This window comes from Lissotriton helveticus, chromosome 9 (genome assembly GCF_964261635.1).
Source record: "Lissotriton helveticus chromosome 9, aLisHel1.1, whole genome shotgun sequence".
NCBI classification, from domain to species: Eukaryota; Metazoa; Chordata; class Amphibia; order Caudata; family Salamandridae; genus Lissotriton; species Lissotriton helveticus.
In genome coordinates, this window is record NC_136070.1 from 673,924,083 (window position 1) to 673,950,743 (window position 26,661).

Below are 26,661 nucleotides of genomic sequence, written 5' to 3' on the forward strand. Positions count from 1 at the left end.
CTTTATGTCAGAAGGATTTTTGGGAAATTACGATTAAGCACTACATTTGACGTTTTATCACAGTTTGGCTCCTTTCCTGCTTTCTTCAAGTTAGATTTGATTCCGTAATATACATGTAAGAGGCTTAGGGCCAGATGTAGGTAAAACTTATTTACCGATTCTTAATTACCGAATTTTACCGATTCGGTAATTAAGAATCGGTAAATAAGAAGTGGGGGTATGTAGGAACATCCAGATGTTCCATTTACCGAATCGTTAAGAATCGGTATTTACCGATTCGGTAAATACCGACCGGTAATGCTCCATTCATTCCTATGGGCTTTGAAGCCCATAGGAATGAATGGGGCATTACCGGTCGGTATTTACCGATTCGGTAAATACCGATTTTGACAAGGGTGCAGGGGGTGTCACTTTGACACCCTCTAGCACCCCCACAAAAGGTTCAGGGGCCATATGGCAGGCATACCTGCCCTAAGGGCAGGTCTGCCTGTCATATGGCACAGGTGTGCATGCACACATGTGCATGCACACCTGAATCGGTATTTTAACATCAAATACAATTTGATGGTAAAATACCGATTTTGTAGGCCTTGTGGGACTCAGAAGAGTCCCACCTACATATCAATTTTACCGATTCTGTAAATATACCGGTCGGTAAATTTACCGACCGGTATATTTACCGAATCAGTAAAATTACCGATTTTCCCTGTTTACCTGCCCCTACATATCAAATGCCAAATACCGGTCGGTAACGGCCGAATTCGGCCGTTACCGACCGGTAAAACCCTACCTACATCTGGCCCTTATTAGTCTGCACCTTTTCATCTCCGAAGATCATTACAAGACCCATTTTATACACCAGTCCCTTCGAATTTCCTGCAGAGCCCATCTAAACATTAAGTGGCTCATTTAAAGTATGTCGGCAGCCCGCTAGCTTGGCATAGACCATTGCCTCAGTCCTGCTAAAGGTGACCGCCTGCTATATTTAGAGATCCCCGCCATATCAGCGGGTAATGTTTTAGTGAATACCCTGCAGTCTCATACGAAGGAATGAGCACTGTTTGAAGGTAGGGCCCAAGAGCTGACAGGGGACTTAGGAAGGTTGAAGATTAGGACAAAATATGCAGAAATTCTAACCTGTCATGCCCTAGTTAAAGATGGTATCGAGTCTGGCACATGATGTGGTGAAAGGTTAAAAATAATAATTCCCTTTGGAGATATTTCACATGATTCACTCACGTACTTTCCACAAGCGACATGCACACAGTCTTAGGTTAAAATTCCACTCTGGATTCCAAAGCACTTATTCAAAAAATATATATTTTAATTCACAATAACACAATATATTACAAACGTGCAAATGAACAATTACTATAAAAAAAATCAAGACATATTAAAATCCATCTTCATCACATTAATAGCACAATTGAACAAACTCATTACACTGCAAGAGTTCCTGGAAAGAAATATAGTGAGACAATTATATTTGTCTTGACACTGTTAATCCTAGAGTGATAGACAGCACAACCCAGAAGAATAAAGTGTTTGTATTGCCGCTGTCTGTCCACAGATCTAACAAAGTTTTAAGCGTTGACGCGTTTCAGTGGCATAACATCAATCAAGCCACCTTCTTCAGGACAAAAGGTTTGGTTCATTCCTTTCCACAATTGAATGTTCCACACACCGGTGCAAAAGCACTCAGTTGAATTTCATTCCATAAGGTTATTTTTCTTCCCTTATGGCGATGCGCCAAAAGTCTATTGTCTTATTCTCTGTGGGACTTCTTTTTGGTCCTACGTGCGTATTACCACTATTCAATCCATGGATCAGTAATGATAAAATCCACCCTGGTTTCAATTCACCTGATTTTTGTGGTTAGTTCTGTTAGCGCATATCCTTGACAATTAGGCTCACAGGGTTCGCTTACTCCAGCGTCTTGTCTCCTTTGCGTTTCAGTTATACATGATGTGGTGAGCCATCACTGGTCTGTGGGTGCACAGAGCAAAGATATATGGAGATTTAAACAGTTCTGACCTTCAGAGGCAGGTTTTGAGTGCCCTCGACTTCTGCATATGCTGTGGCTTAGCCAGGACTGTTGGTGTAGACACAGCAGTAGCACCTGACAACGTGTGGTGCATCACTAGGAAAGGAGCCTTGGCAAAAGGTAGTCACATATCACATCCACAAGGTGCGTGACTATCAGCAAGCACAGCCAGTCCAATGGAAAGGTGAGTGTGCTGATCCACACGAGTTTGGTCACTCCCTGTTGCATTCCAGAAGATTTCAATGAGTTCAGCAGACCATGAGACTCCAGCAGTTGGTCAAGCTCTCCCATTCTAGAAGAGTTTGTTCAGGTCACTAGACGACCGGAGTCTACAGGCCAAGGGAGAACAAGTTGCCGATAATTCTTGAGTGAGGCCTTACGTTACCTAGAAGTAGTACACCCCATCCATTGGAATTTCCTTCACAATAGGGCATGCTGTTCTCGGTGAACTGGGCCGTTGCTGAAGAGTGTGACTACTTCACGTATGCAGACAGACTCCTGGATCGTCTCTGGCCTACCTGACTTAGGGAAAGGAATCCAGAGGACCTGGTGGGAGCAGCAGCACCCAGCCCATCGGTCTACCTGAAGCTAGGGCTACAATAACACTTTGGGCCTCGGACATAGATGCCTCAGGCAAGGCAGTACCCCTTACTGACTCCTTGGGTCAACATGTAAAGGGTCATCCTTACTCAAACATCATTGTCAGACTAAAAACCAAATTTCTCCTGAGAATTACTTGTAAGACTCAGGCTATGGTATGCCAATTATAAAAGCTCTACTATATACCCATGTGGCATTTTAACACCCCTGCCAATGAAAATATTTTCGCAGAAGTCAATTTGGATCTCTATTTGGAAGCACATTCCCGTCCAGGTCATTTATAATAGGAATTGGAAATTTCGATAGAATGCTAGGCAAACATGTGGCCTACCAATAGCGAGGCATTGAGGGAGAGATAAAGTCCGACATGGAGAGCGGAAACAGGATAGAGAAAAATAAATAAAGTGAAACCGATTAAGATGGATAGAAAAATACGGAAAAATATATGAATGAGAGACATAGATAACAAACGATAGCGATGGATAGACATACGGGCAGAGAGAAAAACAGAAGGGAAACCCAATAGATTGTCTGTGCTCTTCTTTTTTGGATGTTGCCAAGTGGTGCTCAGTTTGCACAAAGGAAGTGACACATTGTCTCTTGTGTTATGTAAATTATTAACACATGAATACATTAAAGGCATATTCAAATCCCGAAGTGCCAATATTATCCCAAAAGTGCAATTGAATTGTTGGAAAATATGGAATATGTGAAAGTTTGATGGTATTTTACCACTCTTTTGAAATGTTTGCAATATTTTGATAGCACTGAAGCAAAAAGTAACACCAACGTTATTATCCCTGAGGGCAACTGCGGTACGAAATGGACGGTGAATGGTCAGGCTAGGCAGGGAGGCGGGGAATGGAAGATGGAAGGGCGAGCACGCCAGTGAAGGAAGGGGGTGAGGCGCACAGGTCAGGAAACGGAGGATGGCTCTCCAGACATGTACTCAACTGGTGACCGAGCTCCCCGCTCATGTGATTGGCTCTGCTTCCGTTCCATGGATCCTGGCGCTTTACAGTGTGTCCTCAATAGAACAGTGGTCAGTTTCCGTCCTGCCGCCCCCCTTTCCTGGCTTGTTTGCCCGGTCACTTCCCTTTCCGGACATTGATGTTAGTTTGCACAGGACTTAAGGCCCCACCCCAAGGTCACCTGGAATAGCCTCGGAGAAACGGAAGAATGGAACGGAGGACTTATTTGCCGTTACTCGTAAAACAAGCATTGACGACGCCAACGCAACTGACTTGCACTGTGTGGAGAGCTCGGAGGAGTCTTGACCTGAGCAGTGCCTAATTTGTAAAAAAAATTAAGTGCCACGTCCCTTCTCGGAAGACCACTACAGCGTGCACAACCCATTGCCCCTGCCAGTGCTGCCAATGACAGTAACAACAGAACACCTAACCAACTCACTCCTACACGTGTGACAATTCAGACTATTTTAGGCCAAAAAAAACAATAATGGTCATGAGAAGCTGTATTCATTTTCGATGTATATTGACCTAATAAACACAGTTGTGCTCATCTCAAAATTAAAAAGACAGCACCACCATGTGGCAGACTAAATGCTGACATTTAGGTGCTGGTGCTGAGCACCAGAAACCACTGGCTCAAATTAAGCACTGGACCGGCGAGAGTTGCCTGCAGCAGTGGAGCGCTGGCAGTGTGCAGCTTCCAGTGTGAAGCCCCTGCCAGGTCTGGAGGAGATGCTACTGCTGAAGACAGGTCTGTGTGCTGGCTGTGTGTGCAGTATGGAGCTAACCCCATCACCAAAGTGACAGAGCAATGATAGTCAACAGTAATTATCTGCTGGGCCCCTACAATGACGAAACCAGTGACCACTGTCTTTACCCAAACGCCAAAAAGGAACATTTTCACAGCCTCACACAAGGCCAGTTGGTATGAGTCCAGCACGTGTACAGAGGGGCTCCCTAAGGGTCCATACATGGACTTCCAGAGTTTCGGCCCGTCTTCCACCACAAGCTCTTATACATTTTAACCCACTAGAATAAGTGCAAATTCGCTGAATGGGCTCCAGCAGGAAAATCAGGGAAGGAAATGTAGTCGGGGAAAATGGCTCAGAAAAGAGATGTTGACAAAGCAATTCATGAAACCGAAAGCGAAAGTACAAACGAGTCAGATCAAGCTCCGACAGAACCCATAAATTTCGACTCTAAAAGATGGAGCTCCAAACTTTCCGACCACCTCTTTGGTGGTATTATGCACCCACATGCTTTGAGAGTCATGTGCATGCATCACTGACCATTTTGGAATGCGTGGGACGAGCAAGGAAGAAAGGAAAGTGCGGCTCACAGGACAAAAAGCTAAAGACTAGGACAATGGTCTTCAAACTGTTGGCAGACGCCTCATGAGGGAGCAAAGATCCCAGAGGCGCTCATCACAAAAAGTCTAATGGCCACTCACCTAGAAAGTGACAGGAAAAAAACAAGCAGGGAAATAGAGACTAATAGGACACAAAAGGTCATTGACAAGGCAAGGAAAACGAGAATGGAGTGTGTAAGGGAGGAGGTTCAAAGAACCTCGCTGTTGTAATTATTTCTTTTTTTTACCTTGCTAGTTACTCTGCTTGTCATATTTGGAGGCCCCTTATTCCAAGGATAACATGTTCACTCACTTCAAGCATACTAATATGAGGCAGATCACAAAATTGCTCCCCTAAAATTGCTTTTGAGTGGGTAGTCCCACTTGGTTATTATCTTATACAGGACACTGCATTTGGTGACAGAGATATATAGGCTTTTGCTGGTCAGAATGGCTGTACCTCAGGAGTAAAGATTAGTCCCTTCTAAAACCTCGTTCTGTGGACCCTCGGTCCCCTTACTTTGAATATGTGGGAACAGCGTGTGTGGGTGGAACAAATGTGCCCTTTGGAAAGGTTGTGGTCTATAAATGGAGGATGTACGACTGACGACAAAGTGACATGGTCATCCACACCAACATCTCTTCAGACACTGCATAATTCTTGCTTCTCTTTCTCAGGGATATCCAGATAACTTACTGTCCAGGTAGCCCATTCGTGTCAATCCACGAATACATCTAGAAAACCACCATATTAGGCAGTCCCAGGCTGCAGCATTAGCAAGAAGGATCTCCATACAGGATTAGGGTTACCCAACCTGGTCATGGAACTGGGATTTACAAGCATCTCAATAGAAACCTGTTTCGTGTGGCTGGTCTTGGAAGAAAGCTCTCGACTCCACTGCCTTGCATGGCATACTGGCACTCAAAGGTTGGCACACTACAAATTAATTGAATGTTAGTTGGTCCCTGCTCACCTGTTCTCAAGTCCAGCTTGACTCCAACAATTTGAAGATCTGGGGAAAACCAGCCATAGAAGCAAAAGGAAAAGGAGTTGTGTGACAGTGCAACATATTTTCCCCAACAGCACTGCTGTTAGGTAAAAAGCAAAGACTCATTCAATGTGTCACAAATGACATGGAGGCATTTGGCAGTTATCCTGTGCTTTCTTTGTTGCTCTCTCCTACTGCCCCTTCCATTGTTGTTCCTGAGGAAGCAGTCTTAAGTAGTTGAAATCAGGACCACTTTACTTACCCAGCCGACATGCTGAATAACCTGGCTGTGGCACCTACTAGGACTACATCTCCCAGAACACCACTGAAAAAAGGTGGAGAGCAGCAAGTTACACCTGACAGGGGACAACTTGAGATCTCTCTTCACAAGATAACCGACTCTCTCATTCCTAACTAAATGACGAGCAATCAGGACTTTCATCTGTGTCTAGTTCATCTACGGAAAGGTAGCGGATCATTTTTTACTTACGGGTGGATCTTCAAAAGTATTTTTTACTTGTGACCATTTATTTCTTGTAGATCCTCAGTGACTCCCTTCTCTTTGACTACAAACTCCACCATTACCCCACTACTTCAGGAAACAAGAGGATAAATTGGCATCTCTGTAGAGACTCGGACAGTACATGAACTAAATGTCTGCAGACAAAATATTGTGTTAAGGGTCTTAATTGAACCCAGGGATTTAGCCTTTCTCATATGTGACATTAATAGGTTTTGTTCGTTCCAGAATGAGGTTTACTTTACTGTTGGAACTTAGATCATTGGGGGAATGTACGAGAACAAAGAACCTTGTTGCTACTTGGAGAAATTCCTTGCTCAATGAGAGAACATCTCTGTCTCACATCCATTCATACCGTTGTCGCTCTAATCTTCTATCCGATGGGGAGGGGTGCGGTGATGCCATATTTTCAGGATATGAAAATTAAACAAATTAACTTTCATGTAAACTAAATGTAACTCTTGCACACTTCTTAGTTGTCCTGAAAATCTGGCACAGATCCAAACCCACCGCCATTTGTTCCATTCCCTTTGAAGCTGGATTCCGTGCTTAATTTGAAAAAGAATAAGTGCCGGGCCAAAATTTTGACTCAGAAGCCCATGAACGCTGTCTATGAAGGTCGGGGTGCTGATTATGTAGGCTGTCTAGTCTTGATTTCACAGTATGTCTATTTAATCCAACACCAGACACCCCCTTCCCCTTTATCTCACTCTTGCAGGTTCTTGTTCATTCATGCTTTCTCTCTTTGTCACAGTTTTCTATCTCTCCCTCGCTCTCTCTCTTCTTCTTTTCTCCGTTGGGGTTTTTATGTCTTTTGCCCTGTCCCAAAATTACCAGAAATTAGTGCTGGGCCATCCGTCCTGCAACTACTGCCTCAAATTAAGCGCTGGCTGGATTAATGCCATATTTCCAGGATAGCCACATATGGAACAGTGACACACAACTAAACAGCGCTCGTTTTCTTATTCCATGCTTGTCATGATTTCTGGCATGGAACTGGTGCACCAAAGATATTCTAACCCTACTTCCACAGCAATCCAGTAGTGTAAAAATATTCAGCTAGTTCTCAAAGTGCCTGCTTTAGCTTCGAGCGATCTACTTGTGCACCTTGAAATAGTTTGTAATAATTGTTCTTTTCTTCCCCCACAGGTCCCAGCACCACGTGCACGGAAGACTCTTGTGCAAACCAGGGCGTCTGTCTTCAGCAGTGGGATGGCTACACGTGCGACTGTTCCATGACCTCCTACGGCGGTCCTGTGTGCAATGACCGTGAGTACCAGGCCTGGGGGCTCTTCCCCTTAGTAACTCAAGCCACTCTGCACCTTCTTGGGAGCTTATTGTCTGTGCCAGCCCTCTGAGCTGATTTTAATGGAGTGGGGATTCACTCAAATCAAGCGATTCGATGTTCCTAATCATGTGTGGTGTTTCTAAGGGTAAAACATTGTACTGTCCTGCGTGCCATCAATGCCTGTGCCTGAGCAGGCATTCCATTGCAACACAGGAACAATGCAAGAGGGTCTGACTAGGTGCTATCAGAGGCTTGCCATGAACATACTGGCCCACACTTGCTATTCTATACACTCCGTAGTGCTGCATGACAAATGTCAAGGCTGCGTCGCGCAAAACATAAAAATAACCAGAACCAGCATTCTAAAAAAAAAAAAGCTTTGATTGGCGTTTCAACACCATGCATTACCACATTATGTGCAACAGTAGCAACCATTAAACCATATCAGACAGCAAATTGTGTCTACAAATATTGCAAAGTCCATTTGGACCATAGCAGAAGTTACCTATAAACCAAATAACAATGGAAGCTCCCCCGACCCCTTTACCGTACTCAGCTCGAAACATATACCAGGTTCCAGAGGACATGAGCAGTACAGGTCAACCGCTACAGCCCATCTCCCAGCATAGTTTGAATCCGCAGTGCCCGTGTGCAAGCGTTCAGTGGTTCTGGTTCACCCCACCCCGTGGAGCGGTGGCAGTATGTCTGGGTATGCCCCTCGCTCACTGCAGTTGTGGGAGTAGTGGAGTCATCTTCAGTAAGGCCATGACTCATGCCCCCTCCCCATGCCAACACTTCATCCATCAGTCTATCATCGCATCTCACTCTTTTCATATGTGCCTCTTCCGCACCACCCCACAGAACCAGCTTTAGTAACACTTGCCTGCTGATGGTGCCACTAGCGCTGCTTGCAGTAAAAAACATGACCACTCTGCATGACAGCGCTATAGTACAACGACAAGCCAACAATCTTTAGGAAAGGATTTGTTATACGTGTACACCCTCAAGTAACAAATTCATATGCGTGGACAAAAAAGCAGTGGCCTGATGTATAAGATGTGTGCTTTAGTATAAAGTACTTATGTTCAAAGAAGATACATCAGGTAATTTACTCTTGAACCCTTGCTTGCTCCTGCCTTCTTCGCTTGGTGTTAGAATTTGGGAGAAACCAGACCATGCTACTTGATCAGCTCCAGTTTTGCTCTAAAGTTCTCAATTTCCTGCTCTTCCACCCCAGAGAAGACCCCTGAGTATGAATTAACAGGGAGTTGGTACAAAGGATTTTCTCTGTTTTGTAATAGTCGCTTTTTAGCACAAAACACTTTTGCAATGGAAATTTGATCATCAATGTTGTTTGCACCACTTTGCGCCAATGCATTGTGCAGCCCACTCCAAAAACCTGTAGTTGATCTAGGCTTGTGTCTGTTGTATCTGGGGTGGGTGTTAAATCAATGTTCTCTGCAGTTGCTGTACAACAGTTGCAATTTCTTTTTTTAAATTTTATCTTCTTTATTTTGCATTTTGTCATTTTAAACAACCCCGAGCAGCCGAACCCCAAACCGCCACCCACAGCTGGTGAGATATCACAATTACAAATATATACTTCATTCTTAAAAAACAAAAACAAATCAAGCTCTTATACAATACATTATATATACTCCATAAAACCTTCTCAAGTAGGAAACAGGAAAAAGCAGCAAATATTTACACTCCGAAAGAACCTCCGTATTACCCTAAAGTGCCCTGTGCAATAGCAGCAATCTTTTAGTAGCCATATCTCCCCGTGCCAGTATTACGGTCCTTCTCGACCCATTCTGTCAAAGGAGCCCAAATTCTTAAGCCGTTCTGCCGGACGCGGCCCCCTTTCTTGCAAAAATGGCTTTCTCCAAGTTATAGACCCCCAGAAGCCAGGCCAACCACTGCTGAAATCCCAGAGGGTTGGGATCTAACCATACTAGGAGAACCACAACCTCAGGACATACATGGCAAATCTCGCCCTCTCCCAGTCCTAGCAAGATCCTGGCAGGAGAAAGGGTACATTCCAAATCCAATGCATCCCCGAATAATTTAGTAATTTCAGTTTCAAGTTTGTACGCATACTACAAGAAGCAAAAATATGAACAATACCTGCTCGGTGCAATACACATAGAGGACAACATGTTCCTATACCCTTCCCCCATTTAGCAATCTTGTATGGGGTATAATAAAGGGAGAAACAGGTCTTATAGTACTGTGCTTGCAGCCGAGCAGGTATTGAAATATTTTGGGTCAATTTGAAAGACTGGAGGAAAGATGTGTCTGATACCCCAACCCTCACTTTTGAGAGCATTTCTCTACATCGGCTTTTCGTCTTTTAGCACTGATTTAAGAAGATTATAAATAACCCCAATCGAAGTATGCCTAGTATCTGCCAAGCTGTCAACTAAAAATTGCAAATCCAATTGGTCCTCCTTTTTTAGACAGGAAATTCCTCAATTGTAGATATTTAAAAAAAATCCTCCAATCAATACCAAACTTAATTTTAAGGTCATCACAGGAGGTTATACCTGTGAGAGGGGAAAAAAAACAGCCTAACCAGTCCCAGTTCGACCCATCTCCTTATAGGTTGATCCCCCGAAGATCCTGGGTAAATTTGGGTTATTTACCAGAGGCGTATAGAAATTAATCCTGACAATACCCAACAATCTTCTGACTGAGCTCCATACTTTAAAAACCTCATACAGAGTCTTCAACTTGACTTTCTTGTGATAGCTATCATTTAGTTGTCGACAAAGGCTGCTCCACCCATCCTTCCCCATTACAAGTTCGTAAAATGATGGAACCTCATGTACCCCCCTTTCCTAGGCCGTTCTTACAGCAGTATTGGACTATACAACAAAAGGTAGCCCAGTGACATAGTCTCACATTGGCGAGGCCCAAACCCCTCTCTCCTTTGGTAGTTTAAGAAACTTAAACACTGTTCTAGGTCTAGTATAGGCCCAGACAAACCGTGAGAGTAGATCTTCCATTCTTTTTAGCCAATAGGCAGAAAGCTCCAGCAGTATTGCTAGAAAAAAATAAAGAATCTTGGGGAAAAAAAGCATTTTGACAATATTGCATCTACCAACTATGGATAAATGGCGGCTCTTCAATCTTAGCAGATCCTGTTTAGTTGTATTTAAAAGGGGTCCTATATTATATTATATATTGTCTATTTCTGCTTAGATATTAACTCCCAGATATAATGCTTTCTCGACAACTCTTTCATCTTTATTACTATTTTCTCATTAACAACAACCTGGGTTTTGTTTCGGGCATCGCTGGCTAGTTTCCCAATTTTCTCAGCTTCCACTTCTACTTTCTTAAGTGGATTAAAGGATCAGTGGTTACAAGGGTAAGGTCATCAGCACAAGCTAACACCTTTCTTTCCCAACCCTGTGTCTTAATCGGAAGAATTGCACCATTTTTTTCAGGCCTGCATATCAGGGGGTCAGTGTAGATGGCAAACAGCAGCGGGAAACACTGGCAGCCTTGACGGGTCCCCCGTGGTATTGAAAATGAATCAGAGGGTGCCCTGGTCATGCACATCCTAGCTCCCGGGTGTTAATATAGCATCTTAATTCCTTGGATAAAGCCCTCATTGACACCCACCCTCGACAGGGTCACCCACAAGATTTGCCAGGAGACCCTTTCGAAGGCTTTTTCTGCTTCAAGCAGAATTAATGCCATTGGATACCCTGTTATACAGGTGGCATCAAAAAGCGAGATCACCCTCCACGCATTATATGTTGTTCCCCTTCTTGGAATAAATCCATGTTGATGAGCTGATACCCCCTTATGTATAATTGGCGCTAAACGAGAGACCAAGATCTTAGAATATATTTTAGAGTTGCTATTTATCAAGGTGATCAGGCGGTAGGAGCCAAGTTCCATTATTGGTTTATTTTATGGGGGAATACCACAATTCTTGCAGAGGACCAGGAACTCGAAGGCCTATCTCTCTTGAACACATGGTCAAACAATTTGGTTAATAAACTCCTTGAGCTGTTTGGCAAAAATTCTATAAAATTCTATTGGTGTACTGTCAGTACCAGTGGCTTTACCACTTGGAAGACCGTTCAACTCTAATAGGATCTCTGTCCACTGAGGGGATCTTCTAGCTGCTGCTGTTCTTCTAAAGAAAATTGATCACAGGGAATTGACTCTAAGGGGAAACAGCCATTACAACGCAGCTGTTTCCACCCAGGGCCTTTACCACACAGGCATTGCCAGCAACACACTGTTACCACGCATAGCCTTCACCATGCATTTTTTTTTACAATGTATGTGGTGAGGGCATATGCTGGTAACGGCACCTGCGTGGTAAAGGCTAGAGGAGCGAAGAGATCCTTCTGCTACCTCTTGACAAGGTATGTGCAGTGCCTCACAAGAGTTGCCTCATCCTCAAAAGGTAAGGAGGATTGTTGATTTTATTTTAAAGGATCTGGGGACCAGGGGACAGATTTAAGGGTTCAAGGTGAGGGCCGGGTATTTTTTTTAAAAGGCTGGAGGCTATGAGGGGATCGCGTAGGTTTCTATATTTAGGGTTTAGAGAAGCGTTGGGTATTTTTTAACAGGAAGGGGGTGGCGCTGTGGGTCTAGATTTAGAGTTTAGGGAAGGGTCAGAATTTTTTAACAGGGAGGGGGTCGTGCTCTAGGTCTAGATTTAGGATTTAGGGAAGAGTCTGGATTTTTTTAACATGGGGGTCACGCTGGGGGTCTACATTTAGGGCTTAGGGAGGGTTGGGATATTTTTAACAGGGCGGGGGTCATGCTGGGGTCTAGAATTAGGGTTTAGGGAATGGCCTAAGTACTGAGGGCAAAGGTTAGGGAAAACTTTTAACACACATAGGCCTGTACTATACATGCTTTACAACAAAATATGTTGTAAATGCATGCGTGGAAAATGATGTACGTGGAAAAGGCATTCATGTTGTAACGCATGTGTGGTAAAGGCATGCATTGCAATGGAATGCGTTGTTCCATCATACAACTGACTTTAAGTATTCATTAATCTCCCTGAAGCTCCCCTTTAGGTTATTAAGATAAAGGGTTTGGTAATATTGATGGAATGATACCCGAATATTGGCTGGATCAATGATCAGCCTATAATAGGATCCCGAATCTCACAAAATACATTTTGCATGCTCCTCTGTCGAGTTCTTATGGCCAGATGGTGCCCAATCTGCTCACTGAATTCACAGGATTTTTCTTTCCAAATAGTATGCTTATCTGCAGCTTTTTTAGCCATGATTTCCTGAGTAGCAGATTTAGACACTGCCACTTTTGCCTGAACTGCCCCCAGATCAGCCCCCTGTTGTAGTGCCCTAACCATGTCCTCTTCTGCTTGAGCCAAACCCACTTGCTGATCCCGTTATAGCTGTCACCCTTACCTTTTAAGATTAAAACAAATCTAGTTTCCCCCCATATGCCTGCCTTCAGTGCATCCCATACAATATCTATTGCTGCGCTCCACAAATTGTCTTTTCAAAACAAAGGGATCCACTTCCACATATGAATTCAATAATGCTCATTAACTAGTAAAGCGCATTCAAAGCTCCAAGATATTCCCATAGGCTTAAAACCTTCCCCTTGATTTCTACCACTAAGGGATTGTGATCCGAAAGTATATGAGGCGTTTTCTCTAGTGAGCAGTTGTGAATTAGAGAATGGGAGACAAATATATATTTCAGTCGAGCATGGACAAGATGTAGTGTGAAAAGACAGTGTACCCTGGATCTAAAAGTCTTTACCAATTCCATACGTCAATCAAGCCATGATCTTTACACAAAGCCCTCAAAGCACAGAATACCTTAGGTTTCCTCCCAATATAAACCCAGTCTAATTCAGAATTCCAGGTCCATTTAGCTAATGTTGAAATCTCCATGGAGCACGACTGGAAGAGGCCACACTGATAATTCCCTGGTCACTTGGTCAAATACTCCTGGATCATCTACAATACTTCCATAGATTGAACATATGGTGAGTGTTTCGCCAGTGCATAACTGACATCCAGCCATAACCCATTGGCCAAATTTATCGGCAAGCGTGCAAGTAAATTGCATGCTAGTGTTGCGCACCAAAATAGCCACACCGCGTGTCCGGGTGTTCTGTGTTGTCCCCCAAACCAACCTATATCCCATTGAGTTTAAAAGATGGAGTTGGGCACCTTCAATATGGATCTCTTGCATACATATAATGTCAGCAGTTAACAGTTGTAACGCAAACGCAACATTCTGCCTCTTCTTGAGGTCGTTAAGCTCACTGATATTAATAGAGACTTCAAATAATTTACTCATTAGTTGAAGGAGAAAATCCTAGTGCTTATCATCTTGTTCTTCAAAACCATGTTTACTGCAAAAGATAAGAACAATGAAACAGAAACCTCTCCCACCACCCCACCACCAAAGACAAAGGCAACCGGGCTCAAGCCTGAGCCAGGATGATGTCTTCTGACGCAATCCCAACCCCACCTTACCCCGGCACTTCTCCCAGAACAGTTGCAACTTCTAGTTTTATAGTAAATAGTCGGTGTGACCAATATGGGTTAAACCAGAACGATACCTCCACATTGCACAAATCCAACACCTCTGCGGAAGTACCTTCCTGGATTCCACCCTTGAACTGGATAAATCACTCTTCTGACTTCAGTCTTGGATTATTTAGAGAAGATTATTTGACTCAGAATCTGCGAAAGAGCATTCAGAAGACTCACGGCCCGCCCTTTTCAATGCCCCCGTTGCAATCTTCCTGTCCCTACTAACACTGCTTCCCACCTGTGCATCCCTCACGCCACTGCCATCTCAGCATTGTTACTTCTTGTCAACCATGTCTTTAACTCTTTTCACTTTGCATATGTGTCTGTTTCTTCCTCAGTACCCACCTCATTTCCCCGTCTCTGTCCTTTTCCGCCTCACTCTTATTGTCTTATTTCTAGCACCCATTTGCCCTGTATGCTTATTGTGTTTCATGTGCAATCGCTTCTACCAAACACTACTTTCCTAGTATTTTTAAACATGGCCGCTGGAGGCAGGTTGCATTCACCTGCATCTTATATAGTCCGCTCCCGGCAGATGTGCTGCATATAGGAAAAGCCATAATCATCTCCTACCAAACCTGCTTACTTGCAATGTGAGGAACGTGTTGAGTAAGAAAGAGACTATTTAAGACCTTCATCAAACCTTGGTTTAAATGCATTTTATGTTGAACTCTCTGCATATTGGGAAACCAAGACACCTTTGCATGAAATAACAGAAGTTTGTCAGAATCATTGACACTGACATAACCATGGAGAGACAAGCTTCTAGTACTCATGAAAGCTTAACGGACAATGCTGTTTTGCTGGCAGTGAGAACGGACTTGGAGAATTTAGCCATTCAGACAGTTGTGTGGTTCAGGCAGCCTCCATTTTGAGTACCAACGCAGGTATGCCCAGCATGGCCACATTATAAACTAGAATGGAACTTGTGCAGTCTTTACTGTTTAAGATATGCAGGGGCAGATTTATGAGGCCCTTGCGCCACGTTTACGCCGCTGTTGCGTCATGCAAGGCGGCGTAAACGTGGTGCATCCCTACGAGGCATTTACAACGTAAGGCCCTGCGCCACATGAAACCTGCGTCAGGTTTCATGTAGGCGTTACGGTGCAGGGGTGGGCGTTCTGTCGCAGGAACGCCCCTGGAAAGTGACTCAGTGAAATCTACAAGATTTCACTGAGTCACTTTCTACGTCAATTCCTTACGCCTGCTTGAAGCAGGCGTAAGGGTGATGCACCATGCAATGTAGGGGTGGCCCCTGTGCATTGCAGGAGTCATGTCGCACTTGCGACATGACTCCAGCAATGCGCCGCCCGTACGCCGAAAGATGCGTGACGCATCTTCCCTGCCTTGCACCATGGTGCGCCGCATTGTAAATGCGGCGCACCATGGGTGGCAGAGCTGTGGCGCACTGTGGCGCACATTAACTGGCGCATCCCTGGGGATGCACCAGTTAACATAAATCTGGCCCGCATTTTTTAATCTGTTGCATTTTTATTTTTTTACTTTAGCCGATTTATAATCGGCAGCAGCCTTTCTCCGTTATATTTATCTATTACAACACTTTTTTTTACCCTTAACTATTTTGAACTCTTTTATGCTTCACTTTTTGCATTGTTGCACTTGTCTTATATTGGAGTCAAACAACATATCCAAAGAGCTGTTCCATCGCGCACAAGTACTTGTGATGTATTGTATATTTTGTCGGGATCTAAAAAGTATGACCTGAGCCCGGATCACAACCCTTGTTCTTGAAGTCCCAATGCTAGGACGTCACTACTAACATCAAGGCCAAACGTGAAAGGGAGGATGAGTTAAGATCAAATTGTGAGATCTTTCTTAATATCACTGTTGTCAATTTTTCCATTTGAGGCTTGCAACATCTATTACACCTGGTGTCTGAATCTCCTGGAGGATCCCCATGCTTACTATCCTCATTCTTAAAGTTATGCCTAGGACTGCCAGGGGCTGATGCTTTCTTGTCCTACTTGCAGGCTCGCAGCAAGAATGTGTGTCTGTATTTTCCAGAGCTGTCGGTATAACCTTCTGGTGGAATTGGGATTTTTGTTCCAGAACGTTTGTGTTCTTTGCTCTCAATATTCCCATTGGTCCCAACATTCCCACTATGTCAGGATTTGAACCAATTACATTCTGGTGGAATGCTATAGTTTTTTACAGTTGACTTAGCAACCAGAGCCAACAGAGAGAGCTAAGGCATAGATGCATCAAGGTAAAATTCGCTCGCAAAGGGGCAGATTCTCAGAATCTGCCCCTTTGCGACCGGTATTTTTGCATTTGGGATGCATCATCCCAAATGCAAAAATCGCTAATTAAGAAATCGCAAAATTGCGATTACTTGCATTTAAGGAATCTCAAATTGAGATTCCTTAAATGCAATGCATTAAAGTTGAAAAAATAGCGATTTCGCTAATAGGGATAGCAAATTACCATGAAGTTGAACTTCATGGTAATTTGCAAAAACTTTGAAAAATGCACTGAAGTGCATTTTTGAAAGTTTTATGTTGCGCACACACATGCTCTAAGGGCATGTGTGTTCGCAACATATGTGCACAGATCAATTTCAGGGGTGCAACTGGGTGTCCTTTGGACACCCCTGCACCCTTTAAATCGCATTCTCAATTTGCGACTCGCTAATTGCGATTCGCAAATTGAGAATGTCTTCCCATTAATTCCTATGGGCCTCTAGGTCCAAAGGAATGAAAGGGGAGCTATTCCTTAATTGCGACTCGCAATGTGCGAGTCGCAATTACGGAATTTTAAGAAATCGCTATTTTTTTAGTGATTTCTTCATGCATTGCATTTTGCTATTCCTTAATAGCGAATCGTTATTTTTCTCTATTAAGGAATAGCAAAATGGGTTCTTGATGCATCTGGGGGCTAGTTGCCAACAAAGTCTGCAGGACTATCAGCTACAGATTAAGGGGGTCGTGCTGGCCCCCAGTCATCTATCCCATTCGTATAGGAGCCTTAGAGCTTGCACACACACAGTGTAGAACTATGCCCCTATTTCACCAGGAGACTTAGGGGTCCATTAGGATGACGGGCGGACTTTGCCCGCCCGTCATCCTATCGTTAATCGGGACCGCCCGCCATAAGGGCGGGGGTCCCGGGGGTGCCATTAGGATGTGCCCGCCACAGTGGCGGGCACATCCTGTATTTTCAGAATTGTGGCGGGCGGTGCTCTCTGCACCGCCCACCACAATGCAGAAAATGCACTTTCACATTGTCATTTGCAAAGCGGCAAGCACCGCGTGGTGCCTGCCGCTTTGCAAATGACAATGAAGGGGGGTACCACAGGTACCCCCCCATGTGCACCGCCCACCTGTACTTCACTCTGGGGGCCCGCAGGGGGCCCCCAGAGTGAAGACCGCACCATATTATTCCTTTTCCGCCCCGGCCGCAAGGCAACCGGGGCAGAAAAGTGGCGGGCGGTGTTTCCCTCTGTTGCGGTCCCCCCGTCATTGTAATGTGGCGGGGGTGAAAAGGGTGGCGCGCGGGCATTTATGTCGGGCGGATCGCCACCGCCACCATGGCGGTGGCGATCCGCCCGACATCGTAATGAACCCCTTAGTCTCTTAAACATCTAGAATTCCTAATCAGGTACACAGCCTCATCCAAACCGTCTTCCTGTACAATATGGCATATATTGTATGCATTCAGCCACTGTTAGAACTGGGATGAAAGAAAAATGCATTGTGCTCCAGGAGGAGATACAGGAACAATTTTAGAAAGACGAATTCTTGGTACACGGTGATGGACTAGTTCATGAGGACCAGCAGAGGATGCCAACTGAAGTACTCCTATGCGTGATACATCATAAAAACACATCAGCGTAGCCATGGTATTATCAGCTTACCAGATATTCAAGGCGTGACTGACATGCCAGTTGACTAATGGTCTTAGGGACATGCTTCTTTCTTCAAGAATATAGCGACACAGCTGTTCAATCTACGCCTTAAGGAACTCCTTTTCAGTCAATTCATCAGAGGCATGCATGTTTGTGCCATGACTCATGGAAAGACTGGTTTATTCCAGTCTGCTGTGTATAGGCCTATAGGCCACAGTGAAATAGATGTTCATTCTTGGCCTTATTGATGCACCCGTCAGTCAATGCTTAAAACAGATAGTGGTTCACACAAAGCCTAAGGGACATAGACATCTTAAGTCTATTTTGTGAAGAGATACTTGTTCATTTAGGACCTTGGGGAAACTCCAGTTCACTAAAAGCCTTACAGACACTCCAGTCAGTGAGTGTTTCAGAGATACCTGTACAGTAAGAGCCTTTGGAAGCCAGCTGTTTAATCTGTGACTCAGAGAGTTACCTGTTCAGGTAAAGTTTTTGGAAACACTGTTCATTCGGTCCATCTGTGAAATGCCTGTGGATATGGGCCTTAAGGAAACCTGTTCAGTTAGAACTTTAAAGAAACACCTGCTTTGTCAGCACCACAGAGAAACACCTCTTCAGGTAGAATTATCGGGATACACCTGTTCAGTCTGAGGAGAAGGCACTCACAAACTTTCAATTAGTTATAATTTGAGGTAAGCAAGGTTCAATACTGCAAGATAGCATCCTCCTAAAAAAACAAAATAAAAGGCAATAATAACCAGGAGGAGAACCCTTGGCCCTTTCTTTTGAAACAAAACCTGTTCAGTCTGTGCCCCCGAGAAATGTGTGTTTGGTTAAAAATTTAAAAATACACCTGTTCAGTCAGTACCTCATAGAGATAACTGTCCATGTAGAGTTATAGGCTGCACCTGTTCAGTCAGCGCCTCAGAGCGATACCTGTTCTGGTAAAGTTATAGGCTGCACCAGTTCAGTCAGCATCTCATAGAGATACCTCTTCAGGTAGCGTTATAGGGCTACACCTGTTCAGTAAGCGCCTTAGAGCGAGACTTGTTCTGTAAGAGCCTTAGCGAGTCACCTCTTCAGCAGGAGCTGCCGGTGCAGGTAAGAGCGGTGGGTGGGTGGGGGTGGGGCCTCGACACACATCGATGAAGGAACATTAAATAAATAATTAATTTTCCCTCGTCGTCTGTCGAGTCCCCACCCCTAACAACACCCCACTGCGCCTACCTGCATGGGCCGCTCCAGCTCCTCAGTAAGTGACTCAGACAGACAGACAGACACCTCTTCAGTTACAGACTGAAGGATATCCCTGTTCGGTCAATGACACAAACAGATTCCATTCCAGGTAAAGGTATACCTTTCCAGGTATAGTTATGTGGATGCACCTGTTCTGTAAGAGCTTTTGAGATATGCTTGTCCAGGTAGAGTCTTAGGGAGTGGTTTGTTTAGTCAGAGGGACCCTGTTCATTTAGACCCTTCAGAACATACTTGTTCAATAAGTGCTGCAGAGAAATACCTGGTCAAGGAGAGTTGTGGGAAACACGTGTTCGGTGCTTCAAAGAGGTACCCGTTGAAGTAGGGCCTTAGCGATACACCTGTTCAGTCCGTGCTGCAGGGAGATTCTTTTTCAGTTTGTTTGTCCGGTCCATGTCTCTCAGGAATGCCTGTTCAGGAAGAATCAAAGGGGTGCACTTGTGCCCACAAGGCTTTAACCCAACGACGAAAAAACATTGGCTTCGTCTCCACTTACGAACACCTGTTTTATCCCACGCAGCTTGTTCTCAGACTTAAAATGTACTTAATACCTGACAGGAATTCGAGTTTATTTTTGTACTCTGTAGTTAAAAGAGGCAGTCACAGCAGCTGCCTGAAAGAGACACCAGGCCTCCGCTCACAGTGTTTCTCCTACAGACAAGAGTCTGAAATAACTGACTCATAGGGAGAAGGATGTTCCTTCCAGTCGAGCAGCTGTACCCTGACAACCTCTCGTGCATCCCTGTAAATGTACAATGACTCAGCTGACGTGGTCTTCCCTTCAAGATGTCGCTGACGGCCTTCCTTCGGAGCACCAGGTTGTGCTGTGTCAGAAACCTCCACAGGGCACCAATTTGCACAGTAGCCTTTTAGACTAGCCTTTGAGCGTTTAGGAACAGCTGCTAAAGCTCGGCTGCATGCGTCCCTATAACGAGTCATGTGCGCTTGAAGATGTTTTGCCTTGCAGCAGAACTGTTGCATTGCGATCTTATGTCGCCATGACACTCTGGGTCACTATTGGTCAAGAAATGAGGAGAAGAGCATTTCACGATCACCCAAAGCAATCTTCTTCATGTTCTTCTTCTTCGTTTCTGTTCACAAATTTCCCAAGCACCGGCCTAGACAGCGAGCAAGATGTAGTGTTGTAGGTAAGAACAGGGTTTGCGCACTTCAAGTGGGTCAAAGATCAAATAGGGCACTTTGGACATATGTATGAAGGCAATTTTAAGATCGCAAAAGCCGAAATTCGCAGAATTTCGACGTTTGCGATCGCAAAATAGCTAAGTGGTATGTGTGTAAGCAAAACAGCCTTGCAACATAAGGAATCGCAAATTTGCGATTCCCTATTTTCGATTGCATTTAAGAAATCGCAAATTGCGATTCCTTAAATGCAATGTATGAGGCCCAGAAAAGGGCAATTTGGCCATAAGGAATCGCAAATTACCACCAACTTCAAGTTGGTGGTAATTTGCAATTTCTCAGAAAAATGCACTTTTTTTGCATTTTTCAAAGTGCCATGTGGCGCACATACATGCCCTTACGGCATGTATGTGTGCCACATGGGCACACATGCACATTTCAGGGGTGCAACAGGGTGTCCTTTTGACACCCTGGCACCCTTGAAATTGCATTCTCAATTTGCGATTCTCTAATTGAGAATCGCAAATTGAGAATGTCTTCCCATTAGAGGCCCATAGGAATGAATGGGGAGGTATTCCTTAATTGCGAATTGCAATTTGCGATTCGCAATTAAGGAATATGTAGGATTCGCAAAATTATTTGCAAATCCTACATACATAGCATTTTGCGATTCTCAAATAGCGATTCTCTAAAAATCGCTATTTGAGAACCGCAAAATGTAAGTTTCATACATATGGCTCATAATTTAAACCTAGTCCCTCCAAATTTGTCCTGCTGTCAAGAAATGGACCAACCTTGCTGACCACCAATTGGTGATCTAGAACTTGCTTTACTAGGGAGCGATGAAGGTGCTTTGAAAAAATGTAGTGTAGTATATTTATGATCTAATCATTCAGTCAGAAGTGAATCAAACAAATGCTGATTTAAAAATCGTTTTGATTAATGGGAGAAAAGAGAAAATAGTGGTAATGTTATCTTTAATTCTGCCAAGCCTGATTTAAGAATGCTGGCTACACACATTAAATCCTCACAATGCCACGACAAATTCAAAATCAGGCCAGTTGAAGTCATTGTGGCACCTTGGGTTCTGCTAATGTATGGTACAGGCAGCTGAGAGTCAGAAAAGACACTGGCTCAACCAATTCCAATTTAGTGGCTGACAACAGCTGTAATGAAATAGGAAGCGGTCTCAAACCATATGCACCACCCAAAAATCGCTCACTCCCCAAAGTCAAACGAAAAACATATGCACCACCCAAAAATCGCTCACTCTACTAAGTCGAACGGAAAACATATGCACCACCCAAAAATCGCTCACTCTACTAAGTCGAACGAAAAACATATGCACCACCCAAAAATCGCTCACTCTACTAAGTCGAACGAAAAACATATGCACCACCCAAAAACGCTCACTCTACTAAGTCGAACGAAAAACATATGCACCACCCAAAAATCGCTCAATCTACTAAGTCGAACGAAAAACATATGCACCACCCAAAAATCGCTCACTCTACTAAGTCGAACGAAAAACATATGCACCACCCAAAAATCGCTCACTCTACTAAGTCGAACGAAAAACATGAGGAAGTTTCAACTGAATCTGCACATGCCTTCCAAGTTTGCTTCGGGCCAGTGTCTTCGATACCTGCATGTACCCTCCTTGCGCTCGTAAGCTTGATGGTTTCCTGCGATTAGTTTGTTGCTGTGTGATTACTGAACATACAGTATCCTCGTGGAATTTTTCTGCCACTGCTTCCAACAAATGAATTGCTCTCATTGGTATGTCTTTGATAAATTCACTTTGCATTTCTGTGTGGACTCAGAAAATAAGACTGCTTCCACGGAAGGTTCTCAAATGTCAGAACATAGGGGGTATATTTACATGGCCCCTGCGCCATTGGAGCATCACTTTTTCTGACTGCTGAGCCATATTTACAAGGCCACACAGAGGCCCCTTGCGTCGCTTTTCATGGTTTTGTACATATCACCCCCGTTCAGGCATTACTCAGCTTGAAAGGGGTGTTCCATGGGTGTTGATTTGGGTATTCCCACGCAATACCCATGAATTGGTTTCGTAAAGCTGGGAACGAGTCAGATTCTAATGCCTTCCTAGGGGAGGCGTTAACCTCTTCTATGTTCATGACGAACTGAGCTCGTCATGAGCCACGGCGCTCCGGTGCTCATGACGAGCTCAGCTCGTCATGACCGGTGGAACGCTCGCATGCAGGGATAATTCCCCTGCTGTGCTGAGCGTTCCACGGCAGGTAATGCACCTGTGACGAGCTGAGCTCGTCATGAACACAGGAGCGCCGTGCCTCATGACGAGCTGAGCTCGTCATGAGCATGCGGGCGCCGTGCGCGCCCCCCTACCCCCAACACAGCGGGAAATTAACCCCCGCAGCGAAGGGGTTAAAGTGGCACAACAAGGAGAAATACCCTTATTTCTCATTGTTTTTCCTCTTTCTATGTGTGCTGCAGAAGGAGGAAAACACCAGGTGTCCCTTCCTGCACAAAAACAATCATTATAGCAACCATTGTGCAAGGGTGCCTGCATTGCCGCTGGGCACCCTATTGGGCGCCAGCTCAGAAAAAAAGCAAAGGGATGTGCCCTATTGCTGTAAATACGACGCATCCTTGCACTTTCCTAATGATGCCGCTCGGCGCAGTAAGATGGCTTGCAGTGCTGCACTGCTTTATTTCTTGTAAATATGCTCCATAAAGTTATAAAGTTCAGAATGGCCTTAATTCTTCTGGTTGGTAAAAAAAGGGGGCGACAGCGTGTCTTGAATTAAATAAATAAATAAATCCGGTATTTTTAAAGCACAAACTAATCACCCCTAAGTGTCGGAAGGCGCTCGGGCCGTCAGACATGCCATGTATTTCTCCCCATGGTTGTATGTCACTTGACTAAATATAAAATAATGAGAATGAAAATAAGCCCAAACTGCATTGTGTGTTACCATCACAAATATCAGTAAATGGTATGCTCAAAGTGTGTAGGTAATGCTCAAACACAATATGCCTAGACACCTGAAGTGAAACCCTTATCACTGGTATGTTTTTTCAACCAGAAAAATAAAGGCAATTCTCATCTGTACTAGGGGCTGGCGAAATTTGTGTAATTTGCGTTCGTGTAATTTCGTTAGATTTCAGCAAAATTAGCCTAAATTATGCATAAGTAGACAAAATTCAACTCTGTCACTCAGTGCTTTGTTTTAGAACAAAATGCATCCATGTGTCTCTACTTTTGACACATGAATACGTTCTGTGCTAAAAATAGTGCAAAAAAGCACCACAAACAACAACCACTCGTGCTATGTTGCTCCTGTGTGTTCACTGTAAATTTTCATCAAGAAAGGCACGCTTGTTGTAAATTCTTACCAAGAATGGCGCATAACTACGCAAAGAGGTGTAGTTGGGAATTAAGCGTAACAAAGGATCTGACGCTGTCCATGGTTCTGAAACTTTTCACTCTCCAAGCCCATAGAAAATTGAGTTCACCTTCAGTTCTTGTTCTTGTTTTACTACAGGTATTGATATGTTTACTGTTCTAAGTATTTTTTATTATATTGGTGTTGCTATTGCTGGATTGTTATGATATTGGGCAGTGTTACAATTCATTGTTTTTCTGATATTGGTTTGTGGTACATTTCATGGCTGTGTTTGATATTGTTTTGTGTAACCATTCTTGTTTGGATAGTTTTTAATGCTACCATTATTGGTCTCTCCCGACATTGGACAGTGATACCATTGTTCACCTGAATCCCTTGCTTTGTCGTGAGTTTGTTTTTTTATTGAGTCAGCCTCATTGTCCTTAGTTTAGTTTAAGGTTAGACAGTTCTACTGTTAAGACTTGTTTTGATACAGTTTAGCCTGAGTGGTCTTCACTTACTATACTATTGATTATTGAAATAGTTTGTATCTTGTTCTCATTGTGGATACTGTATTTGCTATTGACTTATTGTAACATTAGTGAGCGTTACTTTCTATTGCTTAGTAAAGGTATTCTCTGCATTTTGTGGTAATAACTTGTGTTACTTTTCTGGACTTGTGTCTTTAAAATGTCATAAATGTTCAGGATTCCCACTCAGCAGCACCCAAAAGACCCGAACATAGCTGTAAAAAAGAATCCAATATTACATATAGAATCATAGGTGGGTAACGGTGAATTATGGGGATGTTTTTCACTGAGGAGTCCTGAGTGACATCAAATAGACAACGAGAGCGACGCTTAGTTGTCTATAATGTCACTCAGAACCCTGAGGTGAAAAAAATCCCAATAATTCACTTTCTATCCATCTATAATTGTATGTTATGTATAGCCCCCAAAAATCATATGCCCCTTCGTTTTACTGCTACGCAGGGGCAGAGAAGTAATGGTCAAGCCATATATAACATGGCCTCTGTTGTGTATCCTTGTGTCTAGGGTAAAAAAAAGATAAAAACTACATTAGCTGCCATCCTTGACCAACCCCAACACCCTACCGGCCTTTCTTCCCCATCCTGCGGCTGTGCTTTCTGCTTTAAGTCAAAGCAGACAAGCTGCGCCGTGCTGACAGGCTCTCCGAGAGCCCTCTCACCTGGCCTGGAAGGCCTTCATGACATCCCAACAGTGGATAGTCAGTTTTGTTATCAACTGTTGTGATGTCATAGCACAGAGTTATGACTTTCAGAAACTGAAATAAACAATAAGAGCCTTACATAACAACAGAAGACAAAACACAAAGATGTTTGTCAGTGTTCCTGTTATTGGCTTGTCCTGCTATGATTTGTGTTACTGTTCTTGCCCTGGTGTGATTCAAGACTCTGCTCTCAGGCGTCTCCAGTATTGCTTAGCGGGACCATTCTTTCCATGTGGTATTGCTGTGATATTGTTTGTGCTTTTATGTGATAGTGGTTAATGATGATGTCGGTAAACACGACTGTTCTTGGCTAGCAGACAGAGGAGTCACATCTGGGGTTCTGGGATTGCGCCTGTATCCTGTGCTTGTTTACTCACTGACCAGAAGGATTGTCTGATCTCCAGCATGACTGGGACGTGGCCAAGGCGGCTTTTTCCTATTCATCGCTGGTTACGGCTTTGGACAGGATCTGGGCTTGTATTTATCACAAGGGAATATATATTGGCAGAGACATTAGATGTGCAAATCGTAGGTCCTGACTGTGACGAGAATAAGCAGAAATATTGAATGAACGCCACAAATGCCCTTATTGTGCAGCGACAAATCCGGTGCGCATAGACCTTGTTTATTTGACCTTTCACTGCATTAAGTGTTGTGCACCACCATCATGCACTGCACTCCTCTCTTGGTTTCAGTGTGATCTCAATTAAAGAGTAGACCTCTAGCATCCGCTGGCTTCATCCTACTGTTTGAGCATCAGAAGATGCGTAGAGTCGCATGCGCGACTCTACGATGAGTCATTGAGTCGCGGCTTGTCTTACTGCTCTGGCACTGCAGGACTCAGAGTGAAATGTGGATGTTTTTTTGATCAGTAAACAGCTGGCATGCGGATGAGGCGCATGGCACAACTCTGGGCTTAATTACATATTTTCATTCACCCATGAACACAGCATGGTGGAGGTGGAGGGAGGGAGGCAAATGTGTTCAACTGCAGAAGAGGGTTTGTGGTTCAATACTATTCTGAGCCTTTTCAGTTACTTTGCTTCTTACCCCAAATGTATGTAAGATGCAGTGACTGTAAGTCAAATGGGTGCCCGGGATTCTTTCTGGAGGTCAAGAAGGGGATACACTATGTTCAAAACAGAAGAGGTGGGGAATTATTTTTTGCCAAATCAATGGAAGTAATTAAATTAAAAGGTGTATGCCGCGGGGAACAACCTTTACAACGAAGGTTTTACAACGCGGTACTGTTACCACGCAACTTTTACAACGCAAGTCGTTACAACGACTTGCGCTGGGGGGCGCTCCAGGATAGTAAATAGTTTAATTTGCTATCCAACTCCTTCCCTACTATCCACGGGGACTGGAGTTGGAATAGTAAATTAAAATATTTACTATCATGCGCCCCCCAACGCAAGTCGTTGTAACGACTTGCGTTGTAAAAGTTGCGTAGTAACGGCACGC

General features: G+C 44.0%; 1 protein-coding gene across 9 annotated transcripts in view; it reads left to right on the forward strand.

The window, feature by feature from the left end:
• NRXN2 (neurexin 2) overlaps positions 1 to 26,661 on the forward strand; it is a 2,155,080-nt gene that overhangs the window by 1,402,074 nt on the left and 726,345 nt on the right. For all 9 annotated transcript variants that reach the window (XM_078660761.1, XM_078660766.1, XM_078660765.1 and 6 more), the window contains one exon: positions 7,622 to 7,741. In XM_078660761.1, the coding sequence (XP_078516887.1) occupies positions 7,622 to 7,741 (120 nt within the window). The remainder of the gene's footprint in view (positions 1 to 7,621; positions 7,742 to 26,661) is intronic.